This window comes from Pyrgilauda ruficollis, unplaced genomic scaffold (assembly GCF_017590135.1).
Source record: "Pyrgilauda ruficollis isolate IOZ18807 unplaced genomic scaffold, ASM1759013v1 scaffold42, whole genome shotgun sequence".
NCBI lineage: Eukaryota > Metazoa > Chordata > Aves > Passeriformes > Passeridae > Pyrgilauda > Pyrgilauda ruficollis.
The window spans coordinates 1,798,707-1,816,860 of record NW_024525712.1 but is presented as its reverse complement, the minus strand read 5'-3'; the positions used below and the strand labels follow the sequence as shown (position 1 = coordinate 1,816,860).

Here is an 18,154-nt window from a genome sequence, read left to right as displayed (position 1 = left end):
GCCGGCCCCGCCCCCGCCCCGCCTTCCCCCCGGCCGTGCCCACGCGCCGCCCTTCCCGCCGGCACGCCGCGATCACGCCGCCCGCCGTCGCTCATTGGCCGGGCGCGGGCCGCGGCGGGCGCTGATTGGCCGGGGCCGTCTCCCCCGCGCTGTTTGGCGCAGGCTGCGCTCGGAGCGCCCCCCCCAGCGCGCGGCCGCGGCGCTCCTGGCGGGCGGGGCCGGGAGGAGGCGGCGCTGCCGGGTGCCGCTCCCGCTGCTGTGTGCGCGCCGCTGCCGCTCTCACCGCTGCCGCCGCTGCCCGGGCGCACCGCTGCCAACGCCGCCCGCCCGAGCCGCGCCATGCACGGCTCGCCCTGCTCGGACATGGGAGATGCGCCCGCGGTGAGCACCGGGCGCGCGGAGGGAGGGAGGGAAGCGGGGCCGGTGGGGATAGGCAGCGCCAGTGCAGCCCGGGCACGTGCTCGGTGGCGGGCAGAGTGCGGGGACCGCCGCCGCCTCGGCAGGGACCGCTACTCGCTCGGCGGGGAGCGGCTTGGTTGGGCAGCGGGTACGGGGCGGCTGTGCCAGGGCAGGGCCCTCAGAAAGGGGTGTCGCTCCGGTCACCTGCAGGGAAGGGGGGCGGCCCTCCCTCAGCGACGTGCGGGGAACGGCAGGGTGGGAGCTGCCCTCCGCCCCCTTCTCCTCCTCCTTCCTTTCGCGCCATCCTCCTTTCGATGGCACCGCCCGGCCGCGGGCAGCCGCCGTGGGGCGGGGAGCGGCTGGGGGTCCCTGCGGGCGGGGGGAGGCGCTGCCCCGCGGTGGGACCCGCGCTGCCCCCACGGCGCTGCCCGCCCGCTCCCCTCAGCCCGCGCTGCCCGCACCTCCGTGCCCGCCGCCCCCATCGTGCCCGGAGCGACCCGCGCTGCCCGCACCTCCGTGCCCGCCCACCACGCTCCCTGCCCGTGCCCCATCCTTCCCGCCAGCGGCCCGCCCTGCCCGTCCCCATCCTGCCGGCGCCCCGCGCACGTAGTTGCCGGCGGGGTGATGTGAGGACAGGCGCCCGGCGCGGTTGGCCATTTCCCTGGCAGCAGCCGGGGAGCCCGCGCTGCAGCGCTCGTCTGCAGAAAGAGCTTTTTTTGTGAGGTCTCTTTTTTTTTTTATTTCGGGGTGTTTTTTGAGGAAGCGAGGCACATTTATTTATGTTTCTTTAGGGAAAGCTGCTCTCCTGAAACGTAGGGTTGGAAAAAATAAGCCTGTGGGCTTGGCTACCTGCAGGCACACTTGGAGGAACGCTGGCAGACTGTCTGCTCAGTGCAGAGCCTCGCCTGGCGTGGCCCCGTGTGACAGGCGATTGAGGTCCAGCCTTGCAGGCACACATCGCGTTTTCCTCTCACTGTTTTTCAGTGGAAATTCTTAGAAGTCTCTCTCCAACGTGTTAATTGCTTTTGCCCCTTCCAGCCCCCAAATCATGACATCTCCATGCCTGGTACCTCATGTTTTAGGTGAAAGTCCTCTGTGAGTGCAGTACCAATATTTTTGATCCATTACGCTTAGCATGTTTGCCTGCACATCCCTAGAGTGTAAACACAGCTTGCATCTTTGTGACGCTGTTGAATAAGGATCATCCCACATTACTTAACTCAGTAACAAAACCCATTGACTTACAGTACGTGCTGTCACCCAGTGAGCAGAATTCCTTCTAGGGCTTGAGGCCATGCTAGTGGTGTGCTGTTGCCTTTAGAGTTAAAACCTTTTTCCTGCAGTACATAAACCTCTGTGTAACAGCAGTAGGCTCAAGAGGCTTGGTCCACACTTCTGAATCTCAGCCTTCAGGTTAGTTGGTGTGTCTAAAGACTGGAGGAGCCTGGATGCCTAGTTGAGACTGAGCTGGCACGTGAGTAATGACCCATCAGGCCAGCATAGCTTTTGGAGCCACTGCCAAGCACTGCGAGAGCTTTGTGAAGTTTGGATATCCTTGTACAGAGAAGTCAGGTGTTTTGCATGTGTACACATGCACACACAATATTCTGTGATGCTTGCAAATGGAAACAAATCAGTATGATTACATTTGTCTTCGTTTTACTCAGAGTGAGTTTTAGATACCTAGCACCTATGTAGCATCAGGCCTTTCTGAAGTACAGTGCAAACAGTTCCCACTGTACTTTGAAAACTATTTTCCTTCCATCTTTTCCCCATCATGGCTTCCCTCTTAAAAATAAGGTTAAAAATCTTCTCTGATGTGCAGTACTCCAAGTCAGTGATCATGCCTTAAAGCATCTTACTGACAGCTGAAATTTATCTTCTAAATGTTTCCAGAATGAGATTAGTGCTGAATAGTCTTTTGGATTCAGGAAACAGCCTTCTCTAAACAAGGTTCAAAGTCAGGATTTTCCTCTTTTATGCTTGTATGCAAGCATGGGATGTGTTTGTTCAGAGCAGTGTCATCCAGGAAAGTAAGCCTGGAAATGTGAGCCACACACATATCTGTTCTTTTCCTGGAAAATCACGTCTTCCTTTTTTTTTTTTCTTTTTTTTTTTTTTTGTTGGTAAAAGTCTTGCCGTGGGCATGGGATCTGTTTCATTTGACCTTCGTTGTGAGCAGACAGTGTGGGTGGTGTCAGTTCTGTATTCTGACTTGTCCTAATAGCCAGTAATCCGATTACACTCAGGTTGACATTGTGGACATCTATGAGTCTATCCGCGAACGGCAGCGTCATGACAGTGAAAGGTCCACCTGCAGCACCTTGGAGCAGAACGACATTGAAGCTGTTGAAGCCCTTGTTTGTATGAGCTCCTGGGGTCAAAGATCACAGAAGGGTGACATATTAAAGATAAGGCCCCTCACGCCCTTCTCGGATTCTGGGGATTTCACAATGCACGCCGAGACTACGGCTGAATTACCAAAGGACTGTCTATCGACACTGGTAAGAAAAGCATGAACACAAAATAAATATGCCCAGCACGTGGATGTCACATCCCTGCAATGCTTTAACTTGGCTGGAAAAGACAGGCTTGCTCAGGTGTCCCTTTGTCACAGCCTGTGCTGTGCACAGAGTTGTGAGGTGGGCATGTTGAGTTTGTTTTTTTGCTGTCTCTGGTTTAGCAAATGTAGAGGCTTTTGTTAAATTTAGGTGTGAAAGCCCATGCTGACAGGTTATTGGATTTGACAGGGATGTCGAGATGGCTGTTGTAGGTTTCTTGGAGCACTTTGAGTAAGAATGGCAGAGTGAGCCTTGGTGATTTGGCATCAGCATATCTGCAAGCACTGTATGAAAAAGGCCCTTGACGATGTTGTGCTTCACTGGTCATTGTAAGAGAAAGTACACGTTGCCATTATGAAATAGGCAATTTAATTAGTTTCTGTACTATGTGTTTGTACATGTAGTCTGTTATTTCTCCAGACATTGGTCTACTCCAGCTGACTAATGTTGGTTGAATCCAATTTTTTTTTCTTTTGTTTCAATTTATGTTGCAACAAAAGTAGGTATTAAAAAAGGGCTTGGTGCCATTAGGGTTTTAGATGGTTAAGGCCCATTTCAACCAGTAGGTTTCTAGCATGCAGTTGCCAGGAAAAAGGGGAATAATAAAGGAAAGAGGCTGAGATAAGAGCAGCCTGACAAGCAGCTGCCATAATATCTCCTGCTGCTCAGTGCTGACACTGTCGCTTGAGCAGCACAGGAGATACCTTTCAGTGGGAAAGGCAGAGGAAGAGGTGATGCAGGAAGACAGCGTAGAGAGAAATGGCTGAATAAGAAGGGACAGAGCAGTTTCATTTGTCTTTATCTAGAAGGTAGGCATGAGACGTTGAGGTAATGATTGAGAAAAGATCTAGGGCTTGCTGGGAGCTTGAAATAGAAAAGTGGACTGTTGCTATCTATTGTTGCTCTGTTTATTCTGCTCATAGCCTCTTACAGCTGTGCCCATTGCTGAAGAGAAAGGAATGAAAGACTTTTTTGTGGTGCAGTGAGTATACTTGCAGTGTTTTGTGCAGGTTTACAGCTGCCTCATTGCCTTCCTTTTATTAATACAGTTTTGAGCTTAATCAGAATGGCCATGAGATAAGGCAATGTAGTGTCCTGGTGTTGGCTAGGATCGAGTTAATTTTCTTCCTAGTAGCTGGCACAGTGCTGTGTTTGTGATTTAGAATGAGAATAATGCTGGTAACATACTGATGTTCTAGTTGTGGCTGAGCAGTGCTTACCCCAGGTCAAGGACTTTTCAGGTTCCCACCAGTGAGGAGGTGCACAGGAAGCTGGGAGGTAGCATGGCCAGGGCAGGTGATCCAAACTGGCCAGGAGGCTATTCCATACCACAGAGTGTCCTGCCAAGCATAAAAACTGGGATGACCAGTGGTGGTGGGAAGGACCTGGGCATTGGTTAGTGGGTGGTGAGCAATGGTGTACTGTACACCACTTGTTTATCTTGGATTTTATTGCTCTCTCTCTCTCTCTTTTTGGTATCTCCCTGTAATAATAATTACAATTGCTTTTACTCTATTTTACTTTATTTCAATTATTATCTTGTTCTGATGTCAACACATGAGTTTTATCTTTCTGATTCTCCTCCATGACAGATCTGACCAGACCGTGCTGAATTTGTTATCAGGATTCATCTTACTAGTTTATTAGTTGTTGATCACAGTGTTGAATTATTTACTCTCAGAGTTGTTGTGTTATGTAACAATTTACTTCTTGTGTATGTTCCCCCTGGTGTTAGGGTATCATCTCTGGAGGCTGGGCTAAGGTTATCATTTTATTGTACTTTGTAACACTGGATTATGTGATAGCACAGAACTGCTGCCCTTGAAACGAATCTGTTTTTTTCATGCTATCAGCCCCTCTGTCATCACCTCTGTACTTGGGGAGCCATCTATTAGAAACTGCTAATAGTGACACTGTTTGCCTTTTTGCCTCGGAGAGCCAACCTGTGTAGAAGACACACACAATCTTCCCCTTCTTCTCCAGGCATGGGAATTTTGGAAATTCTGAATATCCTGGGGATGATGAAACCATGGTCCATGAATGACCAGGAACTGGGAATGTGGTTCAGGTCTTGTTTAGGGTTTGTGGCTGCTCAGACCCTGGCATCATGCAGTGTGACTGCTCAGACCCCAGCAAGGGATGGTGCAGCTGAGCCAGAGGATGAGCTTGTGCCATTATCAGTTGTCCTTGTACACAAGAAGAAATGGACACCAAAGTCAGCTTATTTAGTGAAGGAGGATGAAGCAGGGCCATCACAAAAACTGGATGGAGGAAGAGACAGAACAAGAGGTAACCACTCAGTCCCTGTCCCTGAGGGATCTGTGGGATATGTGAAAAGGTTTCAGCTGCTGTCCAGGTGTGCACATTGTCATGTGGCTGTTCCAGTGGGGCTAGTAGCCTGGAATTAGGAGATGGGGAAACCAAGCAGTTGGGATGACTTCCTAGGGAAGAGAACATTGATGAAGTGATTGGAAGAATGTCAAGTCTTCAGCCTGTGGAGGCAACTCGGTCAAGTGTGAAGGAAATGCAATTACCTCTTCAGGAAAGACGTAATGTCACCCAGGCAGGTGGGCTACCGTGGAGAGAGATATCTGGTACCTGAGGGAATTAGCTGTACCAGAGAGGGATTTTTATTACATGAGCAAGGCACAGTCACCCACAGATCCAGATGAAGTCAGTGTGCCCAACCCACATGGCAGAAAATTGAACCATTTGCCATGGACTGATCCAGTTCCAGAACACTTGCAATATATTGATGGTACCATTGTGGGCAATACAGCAGCAGAAGTTTTTGAGAAAGGGAAGAAGATAGTCCAAATCTCTCTGAAAGCTGCCATAAAACAAAGTAAGGTCCAGGAGCCTGCATAGCAGATCCAGTTTTTAAGAATAAAATAGCAAGGTGGATGTCATCAGATCCCAGTGGATTTGATTAGCAAAATAACAGCTACATTTCTACCAACTAGTAAGAAAAACACAAGCTTTCTTAGGCATTGTGGGTTTTTGGAGAGTGCACATTCCAAATTACAGTCTGATTGTCAGCCTTCTCTGTCAAGTGACCCAGAAGAAGAATGATTTCAAATGGGGCCCTGAACAACAAGCCTTTGAACAAACTAAACAGGAGATAATTCATGCAGAAAATTAACTCTGCCCCAGCCCTTGGACCAGTCCAGGCAGGACAAGATACGAAAAATGTACTCTACACTGCAGACAAAGAAAATGGCCCTACCTGGAACCTCTGGTAGAAAGCACAGGGAAGAATTGGGTCAACCTCTAGGGTTTTGGAGTCAGAGGATCTGAAGCCCACTGTATTCCAGCTGTAAAAGAGATACTGGCAGCTTACAAAGAGGTTCCAGCTGCTTTGGGAGTGATTGGTACTGGAGCACAGCTCCCCCTGGCATCCCGATTCCTGGTGCTGGGCTGGATGTGCAAAGGATGGGTCTCCTACACACCACGTAGCTGATGCTGTGTGGAATAAGGGGGTCTTGCTGGTCACACTGGATCCTCAAACAGGAAACCTCAGTCATTGTGATTACTTCTGAGACTCCTGGGATTGGTGAGAGGGCAGACTCCTGCGTGCCACCTGATGAGATGACATGTGCTGGAGAGACTGTTGTATAATAAATTACCAAGAAATGAGAAGTAATATGCCGTGTTCAATTCCTGCTGTATTGTAGGAAAGTATTGAAGATGGAAAGTGGCTGTATGGTGTATCCTACAAAAAATTACAGAAACTGCTGAAGAACTGCTGAGTTACTTTGCAGAAGTGAACATTGGCTTTAGACACTGCTGGACAAGAAAAACAGCCAGTGCTTTATCTCTGTACTGATTCATGGTCGGTGGCAAATGCCCTGTGCTGGTGGTTGCAGTGGTGGAAGCAGAGCAGAGGTAAACCCATCTGGGCTGCTGCCTTGTGGCAGGATATTGCTGCCTGGGTGGAGACCCTGGCTGTGAAGATATGTCATGTGGATACTCATGTACCCAAGACTTGGACCACCAAGGAGCATCAAAACAACCAACAGGTGGATCAGGCTTCTAAGATTGAAGTGGCTCAGGTGGATCTGGATTGGCAAGATTCACCAGAGTGAATTATTTATTGCTTGGTGAGCCCATGACATCTGAGGCTATCAAGAAACTCAACATGTAGATGGGGTGGGGTGATCAAGGGGTGGACTTCATCATGGACACTCTTGTAGGGCTATCCATAGTGGTGAAACATACACTGCAGTTATTCAGGACGAGCAGTTAAAGCCTCTTTGGTGTGGAGGACAATGGCTGAAACACAAATATGGGGACACCTGGCAGATGGACTCTATCAGACTCCCACAAACCCACCAAAGCAAGCGCCTGTATGCTTATGATGGTGGAAGCAACCACTGGATAACTGGAAACCTATTCTGTGCCTCATGCCACTGCTTGGAACACTCTCCTGAGCCTTGGAAAGCAAATCTTATGGCAACATGGCACCCCAGAAAGAATTGAGCCAGACAAGGGGACTCATTTCCAACACAGCCTCACCTGGCTTGAAGAGCATGGCATTGTGTGGGTTTATCACATACCCTGTCATGTGCCATTCTCCAGGAAAATGTAATGATAGAACAGACTGTTACTGAGAGCAGTGGGTGGTGGGACCTTCAAACAATGGGATACACATTTAGCAAAGGCACCTGGGCAGTCAGCACTAGAGAATCTGCCAGCTGTGCTCAAGCAAAACTTTTACATTGTGTAGAAGGGGATAAAGTCCCTGTAGTGCACACAAAAAAGCTTCTGGGGAAAACAATCGGAGTTGTTCTGCATCAGGCAATGACAAACCCATCCATGGGATTGCTTTTGCTCAAGGAGCTGGGTGCACTTGATGGGTAATGTGGGAGGACAGGGAAGTCCAAAGTTTTGTTCCAGGGGATCTGGTTCTGTGTGAGAACAGCCAGTGATTTGGATTGTGTGATGTTAATTGCCATGTAACACATCTTCTCACCACTGCTGAGCTGGCTACACGCAACATCAAGGGTGTTACAGTAGGAATCACCCAGATTAATGAAGAAGAAGCTTTGATGAAACTGGACAAACACAGCAGTGATGGAATGAGAGCGAACTTCAGTAGGCAGCAATCCAGCATAACACACCATCTTTCCTGCCCTGAAGAACTGCTGTGAATTGGAGCCCAAAGCGATGCATGAATGAGCTCAACAGGTGTTTTAGAGGGATGGCCACAGACTAAGGGAATGATACCTGTATCAAAAGACAAGAAAAGCAATGGTTAATTGGAATGTATTGAAAATGTGGGCATGATGTAAATGGCATAGAATGTGGGGTGGATATTGTCCTGTTTCCATCTGGGATAGAGTTAATTTTTATCCTAGTAGCTGGCACAGTACTGTGTTTGGGATTTAAGGTGAGAATAATGTTGATAGCACACTGATGTTTTAGAGTAAGCACTGCTCAGCAGCAGTTAAACCAAGGACTTCTCAGTGTCTCCTGCTCTGCCAGTGAGGATAAGCCTTGTGAGAGAGCATGGCTATGACACTACTGACCCAACTGGCCAAAGGGATATTCCATACCACAGAGCATTGTGTTCAGTGTGTAAACTGGGGGGAGTTGGCCAGGAGGGGCCAGTCACTGCTTGGGATCAGGCCAGGTGGGTGGTGAGCAGTTGTATTGTGCATCATTTGTTTCTCTTGAGCTTTATTTCTCTCTCTCTTTTTATCTGCCTTTTTTATATTTTTATTATTGTATTTTCCTGTATTTGAATTATTAACTTGTTCTTATCTCAACCCATAGGTTTTACCTTTTTCTGATTCTCCTTCCCATCCATCTGGGGGTGGAGGATGAGTGATATTTATGGGACTTGGTTGTCATCTGGGATTAAACCACAGCAGTATACTTTATTCAGTTTGTCCTAGGAGGCACATTGTGAGATGCTGGAAGAGGGCGTGTAATTTTATTTTTCAGAGTAAAAATAGGGGAAAACTGTGCTATGGAATGACACTGATCCACAGTGATGTGGGTTTTTTTTGCAGTGCATGACCCCTCCGCACAGCCCTGACTTCGTTGAGATGTCGGCAGCTACACTCCTGTCCTCACAAGTGACTTACTCCAAACCCAGGACTGTCATGGCAAGCACAGCTGCCTGCTCGGTCACGGCAGCGACCGGTGCCTCTCCCATAACCCAGCCATCTGTTCCCAGCGTGGGCCGACCGTGCAGTCAGAAGCCACTGATCTCTGAATTCTCTGCACCTCAGCCCTGCAGGGCCATGGCAACGAGTGTCATACGTCACACAGGTGATAGTTCTGCTTACCATCACATTCCTGCTGCGCAAGAGAAAACAAAGGTAACTTCAGGCTACAGCGCTTCCAGAGACTGGTGTGGAGCAGATGACCGAAAACATTCCAGACTGCCACAGGACACGTGGGCTGCGGATGATTTAATCAGCAAAACCTCTCCAGTACATCAGCCTTATGCACATGACTCCAGTGATATTGTGACCAATAAAGGGCAGCTACCAGTCCGGCCTGTTTCACCACAAACCCACTTACCAAAGAATTGTGAGAATGACTTGCAAAAAAGAGCTGCCCCAGTGACACCTGCCCCCGTCTCAAGCCCCCAGGTTCTCTGTCAAATGATCCCTTTAAATGGACAAAGCAGCATGATTAATGCCTATGTCAAGCCTTCAGCTCCAGCACTCTCAACTCCCATGAAACCTATTTTACCGCAGACAGCCCCGCTGTCCCAGCCTGTGCTCATGGGCCCTTCTGTGCCTCAGGGGACTGTCATGCTGGTTCTCCCGCAGCCCGCTGTCACGCAGCCGCCGCAGTGCCCGCAGGCCGTGGTGACTGTCGGCAGCACCAAGTTACTGCCCCTCGCCCCTGCTCCTGTGTTCATCGCTTCTGGTCAGACCTGTGCCCCCCAGATGGACTTCTCCAGGCGGAGGAATTACGTGTGCGACTTCCCCGGGTGCAAGAAAACCTATTTCAAAAGCTCCCACCTCAAAGCCCACCTTCGCACCCACACTGGTGCGTACGAGAGGGCTCTGGCTTACCTTGGGGTGCTGAAATGCACGTTTTTTGCATGGAGGGGGGTGGGAAAGGGAAGAAGCAGGTGATGGGGAAGCTTTTGCTCATCGGATGGAAGGAATGTTCATTCTCCACCGACAAGCAAAACAAGACATACTTTGTTCTGAGACCTCAGCTGACCCTGTAGTGTTAGTTGAATTTCACAGGCTTTAGTGGGAGTGAAGCATTGCAATCTGTGTGCATGTGTTTAGATCTAAGTGGAATCCTGCCATCTGGACTAGATTGAAATGAATTGTGCAAGTCCCTTGTTCTGGAGCATGGGCAGGTCTGGTGTAAGCAAACACAGTACAGGTAGTTGGTCTTAATTGTTACCTGAGTAAAAGAAAAGAGAAACTCAGAAACCGCTTTTTTTTTTGGTTGGTTTTTTTTTGTTCTCCCAGAGTTTTGTGTAGGCTAAATGGGAATGCATTGAGATTTTGGGCTGCTGTGTTAGGAAGCAGAGCTTCTACAGGAATGTGACCGTTTATTCATTGCAGAAGGGGAATTTTAGAGGTAAATGAAAATTAATTGTAATGAATATGAAGTGATTTGCTCCATAAATTGGGTCAGTGGGGAAACAGTCTATATGTGTTTTACGTACCCTTTTTCTGCTTCCAGGATGTTGTTAAACTAAAACTAACCTTGAGTTCTCAGGGATTTTTTTTGATGTTGAAGGATAGGCATAGTGGGAGATTGGTATAGAATAGTTCTGTCTATTTTTAGTTTTCCTTGACTTTTTTCCCCTACCTGCTGTTACCCCGCAGTCACTGGTTTATTGGATGTCAGTTTGCATGATGGGATTTGCATTAGTTTGGCAGCTTGTCTTTACAGTTCCTTTGGGAAAAGAGCTTAACCTCTACATGAAGCTGATAATTCTTGTAAACCATAGTTCAGAGGTAGAATGATGCTTCTGCTCCTGGCTTGAGAGGCTGCTCAAGCTGAATTAAACAAGGTGCTCCAGGATAAACAGACTTATCAGCAAGTGCTTCGCTTTGTGCACATGGCTGCTGATCCATAGGGAGCCTGTGTGTGTCCCTGTATCTTGGTTAAGACATCAATGGCAGGTGAAACACACTGACCCCTCACTAGCCAGTTCCCATTAAGGATCAGGAGGATGAGTAGTTCAGCTTTCTTTTTCTGCCTTTTCTCTGCACACTGACTAGCTAGATCATATCACATCCAGAAGACACACACTTTACTCTCAATACCTGAAGTGAGAACACTCCTGTGGGGCTTCCTTTCTGTTTGGGCCCCTTCTCTTCTGCTCCAAAGCATCTCTCTAATTTTGGGCCAGGTGGTAGATGTTTATCTGGAGCCCTGTGGGAGTTGCAGGCAGTAGCTGGAGTTGCGGTTGTCCTGCAGGACAGATGGGATGTTCAGCAGTGGCCCAGGATGAGCAGCAGCTGATGAGGGCAGCCTTGCTGACTCCTGCCATTCCTGGTCTCTGGGGGGCTGGCAGGACAGGCTCTGCTCAGGAGTGCTCACTGGTGTGTGTTTGTGTGTGGGACTGGATCACAGGAGCAGCAGGACCCCGAGGCTCCATTCCAGGCTTCCTGTTTGCCCACAGTATTTGTGGATGACATGCTGCAGTAAGAGAGATAAGGACACGGGGGGATGGGGGCAGGGGCTTGCTTCTAGTTAAGTCAGCAGATAAGGCAGCTTTATGAAGGCTCTATTTCTTTAAACTGGGATTTTGGACAGCTGAAAAACCAGGCTTGATTAAAGAACACTTAAAGAGAGATACAAGGAAATAAGTAGAAATGATAGCTATTATTTTTCTCTGGAACAGAACTGCAGCTTAATGTTACGTTGACTGCACAGATGAGCGGTTCTGTGGGACTCACTGGTCTCTGCAAGGCAGATTTAAAGTTAGTCCTTTGATAAGACTGCAACACAGCTTCTCAGAAGTAACAAATGCATCCTTTGTGTCCTGCAGGAGAAAAACCCTTCAGCTGCAACTGGGACGGCTGTGACAAGAAGTTTGCCCGCTCGGATGAACTGTCGCGGCACCGCAGGACGCACACGGGCGAGAAGAAGTTCTCCTGCCCGGTGTGCGAGCGCCGCTTCATGCGCAGCGACCACCTGACAAAGCACACCCGCCGCCACATGGCCACCAAGAAGACCCCCAGCTGGCAGACAGAGGTTGGCAAACTCAGCAGAATTGCCACAGCAGAGAAACCCAAGAGCAGCAGCGCTCTGAGTATGCTCATCCCCGTGCCGTCACCCGTCTGCCAGGGCTAGAGTGAAGAAGCACCTTCTGCAGACTTTCTGAGGATCAGGAAGAGCTCTGATGGCAACAGCAGAATGGGCAATGGCTTTTGTTTTCCCTGTGTTTGTGTGTACTTTAGTTTCCTGCAGTTTAGGTCCTCTGTTGGTAGTGCTATGTGAGAAATCTATCATATTTCCTCGTCCCTTCTCCGTTGGTTTTTTTCAGTACTTGGGCAATTGCAATCACCAGCACTTCAGGAAAGTAGAACTCCTTGGAAATTACTTTGGCAATAGGTTAAAAAAAGTTGTAATGCTTGCTGTTAATATTTTGATGGACAGTAAAACAGGGTGGTTTTTAATTTTTATAGTACTATTTTCTATACCAAATATATTTTGTATTTGTTCATTTTGGTCTTGTTATGCAGGCAAATTACTTGCATTAGTAGGGCTGTGCTGGATGATACCCAGTTTTGGAAACTCCTTTTCAGTAAACCTAAACTACTGCATTCAGAGTGTTTTATAAACACCATTTGATAACATATTGGTTGGTTTTCACATTTGCAAATCCTGATCCTGGCATGGGCTAGTGCTCTTACACCCTCCTTATGCAGGTAGAGTGAAGATCAAAGTGAGTCAGTAATTTTTAAACCAAACCAGAATGACTTTATTTGAGAATACAAGTGCTGAAATCCTCAACATTTTAGGAATTCATACCCTTTGCAAGTAGAAGCCGATGTGGCTGTCAGTAGAAGCGTTCTCGAGTCCACATTGCACTGAAGCAAAGTTCGGAGGAGCCAGACTGCTCTGATGGAGGTAGAAGCACAAACACTGTTTAGAAATTTTGACACTAAAAATTATGCTTTATTTTTGGTCCTACTAAACCAACATATCAAAATAAACTGAAAAATGCGAAAATGGCAAGATAGCCCATGAAAAATTAATGGGTCTCTCTTTATATTTTTTTGAGTAGAGGAGAAATAAAAAATTAAAGGGTTTTTTTTTGTATTGTGGATGCTTGTGCACCTTATAGTTCAAGGCTTTCTTTTACCTGTATCAATGCACCAGAGGAAATACTAATTGTGTCTTGAGTTAAGAAATAGCCACCATGTCAACTTGATGATGCTCTTCATGTGGCCTTATACTTCTCCACAGTACTTTGTATAAAATCACCCTTTTCTATTAAACAATACACTCTCCCTGTTGAATGGATTTTCTTTTACATGAAGTGATGATAGTTAAGAAATGGAACCAGTGGCTGCAGGAGTGCTGTGCTGTAATAGCATGGTGTGAGTAACAAAATGCCCATGGCACAATCGGACTGCTCCATTCCTGAGGTGCAGAAGGAGTGTGTGGGTACTGTAGCAGAGCTGACAGTACAGCAAAGCACCAGCTGTTTTGCTGGGAGACAGCTTCCTCCCCGAATGAAATACTTCTGGAGTGCTCATTCCTTCTGGACTCTTCTCCCTTCAGCCACTCCTGCACTGAAGCTTAGTTGAGCACTGAGGAGGATTGTTCTCCCTATATGCATCAGCTGTGGATAACTAGGAATGCACTCTCTCTTTTACTGCTTTGTTCTGAAATCCTGGTCTTGCTTCCCAGTGTGGGCAAAGCATGGATCTCATCTATGGAAGTCCTGACTTGCCAAACTCAACTGGCACTCCCCTGAAACTGGCAGAGATCTGTTTCAGTTAAACCAGATTATGCCATTATTTTTTACACTAAAATCTGCAGTTATAATTAACAGTAGTAAGTTTTCAAACTGCACTAAATTGGAGTATTGTGCTAGGTATACTGAAGATTTTGTGCCTGACCTTGTAGAGGCCCACACCCTGTTGACTGACACGTGCTGTAATCCCACCAACCCCAGTGTCCGTGCCAGTGAGGTGTGTGGACCTTGCTTTGGACTTTCCAAAGGGCTCAGCTGGAACCTCTTTGCCTGGTGAAGTGGATCCTTGTGGTGTTGCTGTTCTCTGTTGCTACCTAGTTTTCCAAGTTTCTGTGGTGAACAAAGAGATGTTGCTGCTCTTCCTTTTTTGGTTTTGTTTTATTTTTTTCCTCAGAAATCCCTTAGAACAAGAAGTCTGGCTTTTGGATGCTGTTTTTGCATGCTTTTAACCAGGGGAAGAATGTCCTGTCTCAGTTTAGTAGCCAGTTTAGCACTTCATTTTTTTACAGACTGACTATTTATGGTGCTCACCTGAGAAAACAGTTTGGAAACTCTTGTCATAAATATATAAATTGTCATGTTTTTTGCATTATGGAGGGGGAAACAGTGGACTTGGAGAATACAGACTTCTAAAAGTGTGTCATGTATGTGTGTCACGATGTGGAAAAGCATCTGCTCCCTCCTTGTTTGGGTGTAGCTGGCCTGCAATTCCTGGCAGCCCGTTCTGGGATGTGTAGATCGTTCTCCTGTGGATGTGTGTGAATAGCTGTGCCGCGGTGTGGCTGTGTCTGCTCTGGCTGTTCCTTCCTGCTGTGTAAGGGTTATTTATGGATTAAGCATGACTGGCATAGCTGCTGTCTTTGCACTTTACTGCCTGAACTCTACTGTTCAGTCTTTTTATTTTGAGCCTATATTTTACGGAAATGGAACTGCATTTTTGTACATGTTTTTAACTTTTATTAAATAAAATGTATGTAATGTGACTGGTTTTAAGTCATAAAAAAAAAAAAAAAAAAGGATGTTCAGGTTTCATAGGCGTCCATTCCAGAACCATGTAAATCCTTCAGGATTAGGTTGTGTGTCTAGGCCAGTGGAAGACTTTGGGGCTTGATAATTCACTTAGCTGTAAAGGCAGGATCTTTTGGATCCTGTTGTAAATTGACCAGTGCTCACTCATTTATGATTTTACGCCACTCATCTCATGCTTTTGGTAGAAGGTGCACACCCCCACCAGGCCTTGGGACTTCTCTGTGCTCTCTGGGAACAAGAGTTCCCAGCTCCACACCACTTCCAGCCCGGCCTCCAGCAGCTGGAAGGGATGTGCTGGGTGCTGCTCTGTTAGTGTCACAAGCTGTGCATGGAGTGAGTGCTGCAAATAAGGCAGAGACAATCATTTAACTCAAAAGGTGGCTGTGCTAGCCCCAGTTCTTGCTCTGGTGGGGACATGGCTCTGGCAGGCTGGGTGATATCTCCCAGTCTCAGCTGGCAAGGAGGTGTCCAGTGATGGTGACAGCAGCAGCAACTACCTACATTCTTATGCTGTTTCCCTCTGACCAGTTCCTGAGCTGCAGAAATGTTTATTTCCAGCAGAAAGGGAGAAGGTGTAATGATTCCAGCTTTTTGTCACAGCCTTTTTCTGCAAGGTGGCTCAGTCTGTGCAGCCTCAGCTGCTCAGCTCTCAGGGAGCGGTGACTCAAGGCTTTGTCCACAGGAGAGCACATTGTTCTTGCAAGTGTGAGGAAGGAGAAAAGAGATCTCATGGATGGTTCTGCTTCCCCCTCAGGAGAACAACTGGAAGGGAAAGCTGAGGTGCAGGTTTAGTGCTCTGGCAGAACAGCACAAACTTCAGCCCCTGGGCTCTGCAGTTTGCCACAATGCTTTTGTCTCCCAGGGGAAGATGTCTTACCTGTCCCTACTATTTTTCAAGGAAGATTTTTCTGAGCATCCAATTATATCCCTAAGACTACTTGTTTGGGGGGGGGGGGGTTTGCTGTTTTTTTTTTTTTTTCCCTGGCTTATTTTTATTTTGTTTCCCTGGCTTTGTTTATGTGAAACATGGCAATGGATTTCAGTCTGTGCTCATCTTTCTGCTTTTGCTTAGACCCCCATGTGGTTGTACAGCCAAACCCTGGGCTGAGCAGCAGCTCGAGCTGTCTTGCAAACCAATGAGCATTGATCCTCCTGGTCTGGGCACTGGAAGAGTGAATCCATTCTGATGCTGCAGAGGTGGCAGAGGTGGCCTGTGCTGCAGGGTGGTTGCACGCTTGGTGTGCTCCTCCAGCTGAGGCCACAGCTCTGGCTAATCTTTCCTTTCCAGCTGTGAAAGCTGTACTCAACATCCTTCATCTGTCATCTCATGAGCCGAGTCCTGCCCCAGGGTTGCCTCTAGCTTGAGTTCATCTGCAGGGATAAATCTTCAGACTGGTTTTGAAGTTTAACCTGTGAGCCCATCTGCCTGTTTACCTTCCATTCATGCCCAGCAAGGCAGCTTGAGGCAGACAGGCTCTGGCTGTGAGAAGGCAAATTGCTTCCATGTCTGCAGCAAGAGTAAATCATGACTCAAAACCCAGCAACCTGCAGGCTGAGGAAATGGTGAGACACTCCAGGAGGAAGCTGCAAAGCCTCAGCCACATCTCACAGTCCAGACTGTCCTGTGATCCTCTGTCAAATGCAGCCTTCCTCCTCTTCTCCTTCAGTCCTCAGGTGTAGAAGAAAATTGATGACTTACGTGCTGATGTGTGTAGAAGGCAATGGACACATCTTAAAACATGCAGAAAACTTGAGGAAGCTGGAGCATACCCTTTCCTGGGAGAGTTTGTCCCAGATGGGAAGAATACCTTGGGTTTAATTGTTTCTCTTGTAGCATCTCTTGAGTTTAGAGTGACTTCTTCTCTGTGGGTTATCACTGCCCAGATAAATTCTCTTCACCCTGTGCAAATAATTGCCATGTCCTGTGTCCAGAGTGAGGTGAGGGGGAGCCCTGCTGTGGATGTGGTCTGTGCCAGGCAGCTGGCAAATGTGGTGGGCAGCTCCCTGAGGTACCTGTGGCACAGCTCCAGGCCTGTGCCCCCCTTGCTGGGGCAGAGGCTCTGTTTCAGCAAGGCTCTCTTGCTCCTTTGGGACTAGTGCAAAATGAAGCATGTAGCATTTGTCTTTGTTAGATGAATAATGTAGTGATTTGGTTAAAAATAATAGCCTTTTGCTGGCTTATTAATGGAGATTAATAGTGTCAGCTCAAAAGCCATTGTCAGCTATCCTGTCTTATGCTGTGGGTATTGAATAGGGGGGTAGTTTCCAAAATGATGACTAAGAGACTCCAGAAACCTGCCTAATTCCAACAAACTGTTTTAGGGGCAGGAAGTACTGGCAAGCTGAATAATTTCTTGTCCTTCAAGCAGTTGTGATTTGATGGCGGTTATAGAGAAATACCATGAAAAGAAAACTAACTTTCCAATAATTCAGCTGGTTGGATATCAGCATTCACTCTCTGAGATGGGGCAAAGTGATCTCTATAGTACAATTGTCCTTTTTTTTGAAAAACCCATTAATTCAAGAACTTTCTCTTGAAATCTGTCGTGGGCACAACTACTGCTTCCATACTATTATTTACCTGCAAATGATCTAGCGTCCTGTTTTCTGTGAGCAAAGGATGGGCCAAAAGCAGAGTTAACTGACACCAGGTAATTAAACTCTAGTTGTGGCTTCCTAGGCACCAGCCCCACTGCCACTGTCCCTTCTGGGCGTGCTGCTGGGTGCAGGATTGACACAGAGGGAGGGGCACAGTCCCCATCAGCTCTTGGGTAGACTGGGAACCTGGCTGGGTACCACCATCGTGTCCTGCATGTTTGAGAAGACAGGTGGCTGTGAGCTGTCTGTGCTGGCTGGCTCTGTGGTCTGAGCTCAGTGCTGAGCACACATCATTTTATGGCACAGAGAAAGCCTGCAACAAGACCATACCACAGTTTGAGATCCCTCCTTGTATCCCCAAACTTCTTTCTTGCACCTTTTCCCTGGTGCAGTGACTGTCCCAGCTGCATCACTCCTTTTTGGACCTTCCTGTGTTTCTGCAGCTCCTCCTTTTCTGTTGGTGGTACTGAAAAGGTTATCTGGGAAACCCACTGCACCTTTGTTCCAGCCACAGAAATGTGCTTGTCTCTTGCTTATTTTAGAAACTCATTTTATAAAGCAGCTCAGTGCTTTGCTGTGTTCAGTAGAGAGTTTTTTTTTGCAGTCTATCAGTATGTTCTGCTTAGGTGTTCTTTTTAATTAGTCG

At 47.7% G+C, this 18,154-nt stretch overlaps 1 protein-coding gene across 1 annotated transcript; it reads left to right on the top strand.

Annotated features, from left to right (window-relative positions):
• Positions 1-249: 249 nt before the first annotated feature.
• Positions 250-14,864, top strand: KLF11 (Kruppel like factor 11). The gene is made up of 4 exons (XM_041477917.1): positions 250-381; positions 2,649-2,903; positions 8,975-9,968; positions 11,944-14,864. Exons 1-4 carry the CDS (start codon positions 340-342, stop codon positions 12,246-12,248), a joined length of 1,596 nt encoding a protein of 531 aa, XP_041333851.1. The 5' UTR covers positions 250-339; the 3' UTR covers positions 12,249-14,864.
• Positions 14,865-18,154: the final 3,290 nt, after the last annotated feature.

Bases quoted from the DNA above. Each gene is read 5' to 3' on its own strand.
- KLF11 (XM_041477917.1), top strand. From the start codon at position 340: ATGCACGGCTCGCCCTGCTCGGACATGGGAGATGCGCCCGCG. The intron at 382-2,648 runs GTGAGCACCGGG...GATTACACTCAG, and splicing joins ACATGGGAGATGCGCCCGCG to GTTGACATTGTGGACATCTA. The intron at 2,904-8,974 runs GTAAGAAAAGCA...TTTTTTTTGCAG, and splicing joins AGGACTGTCTATCGACACTG to TGCATGACCCCTCCGCACAG.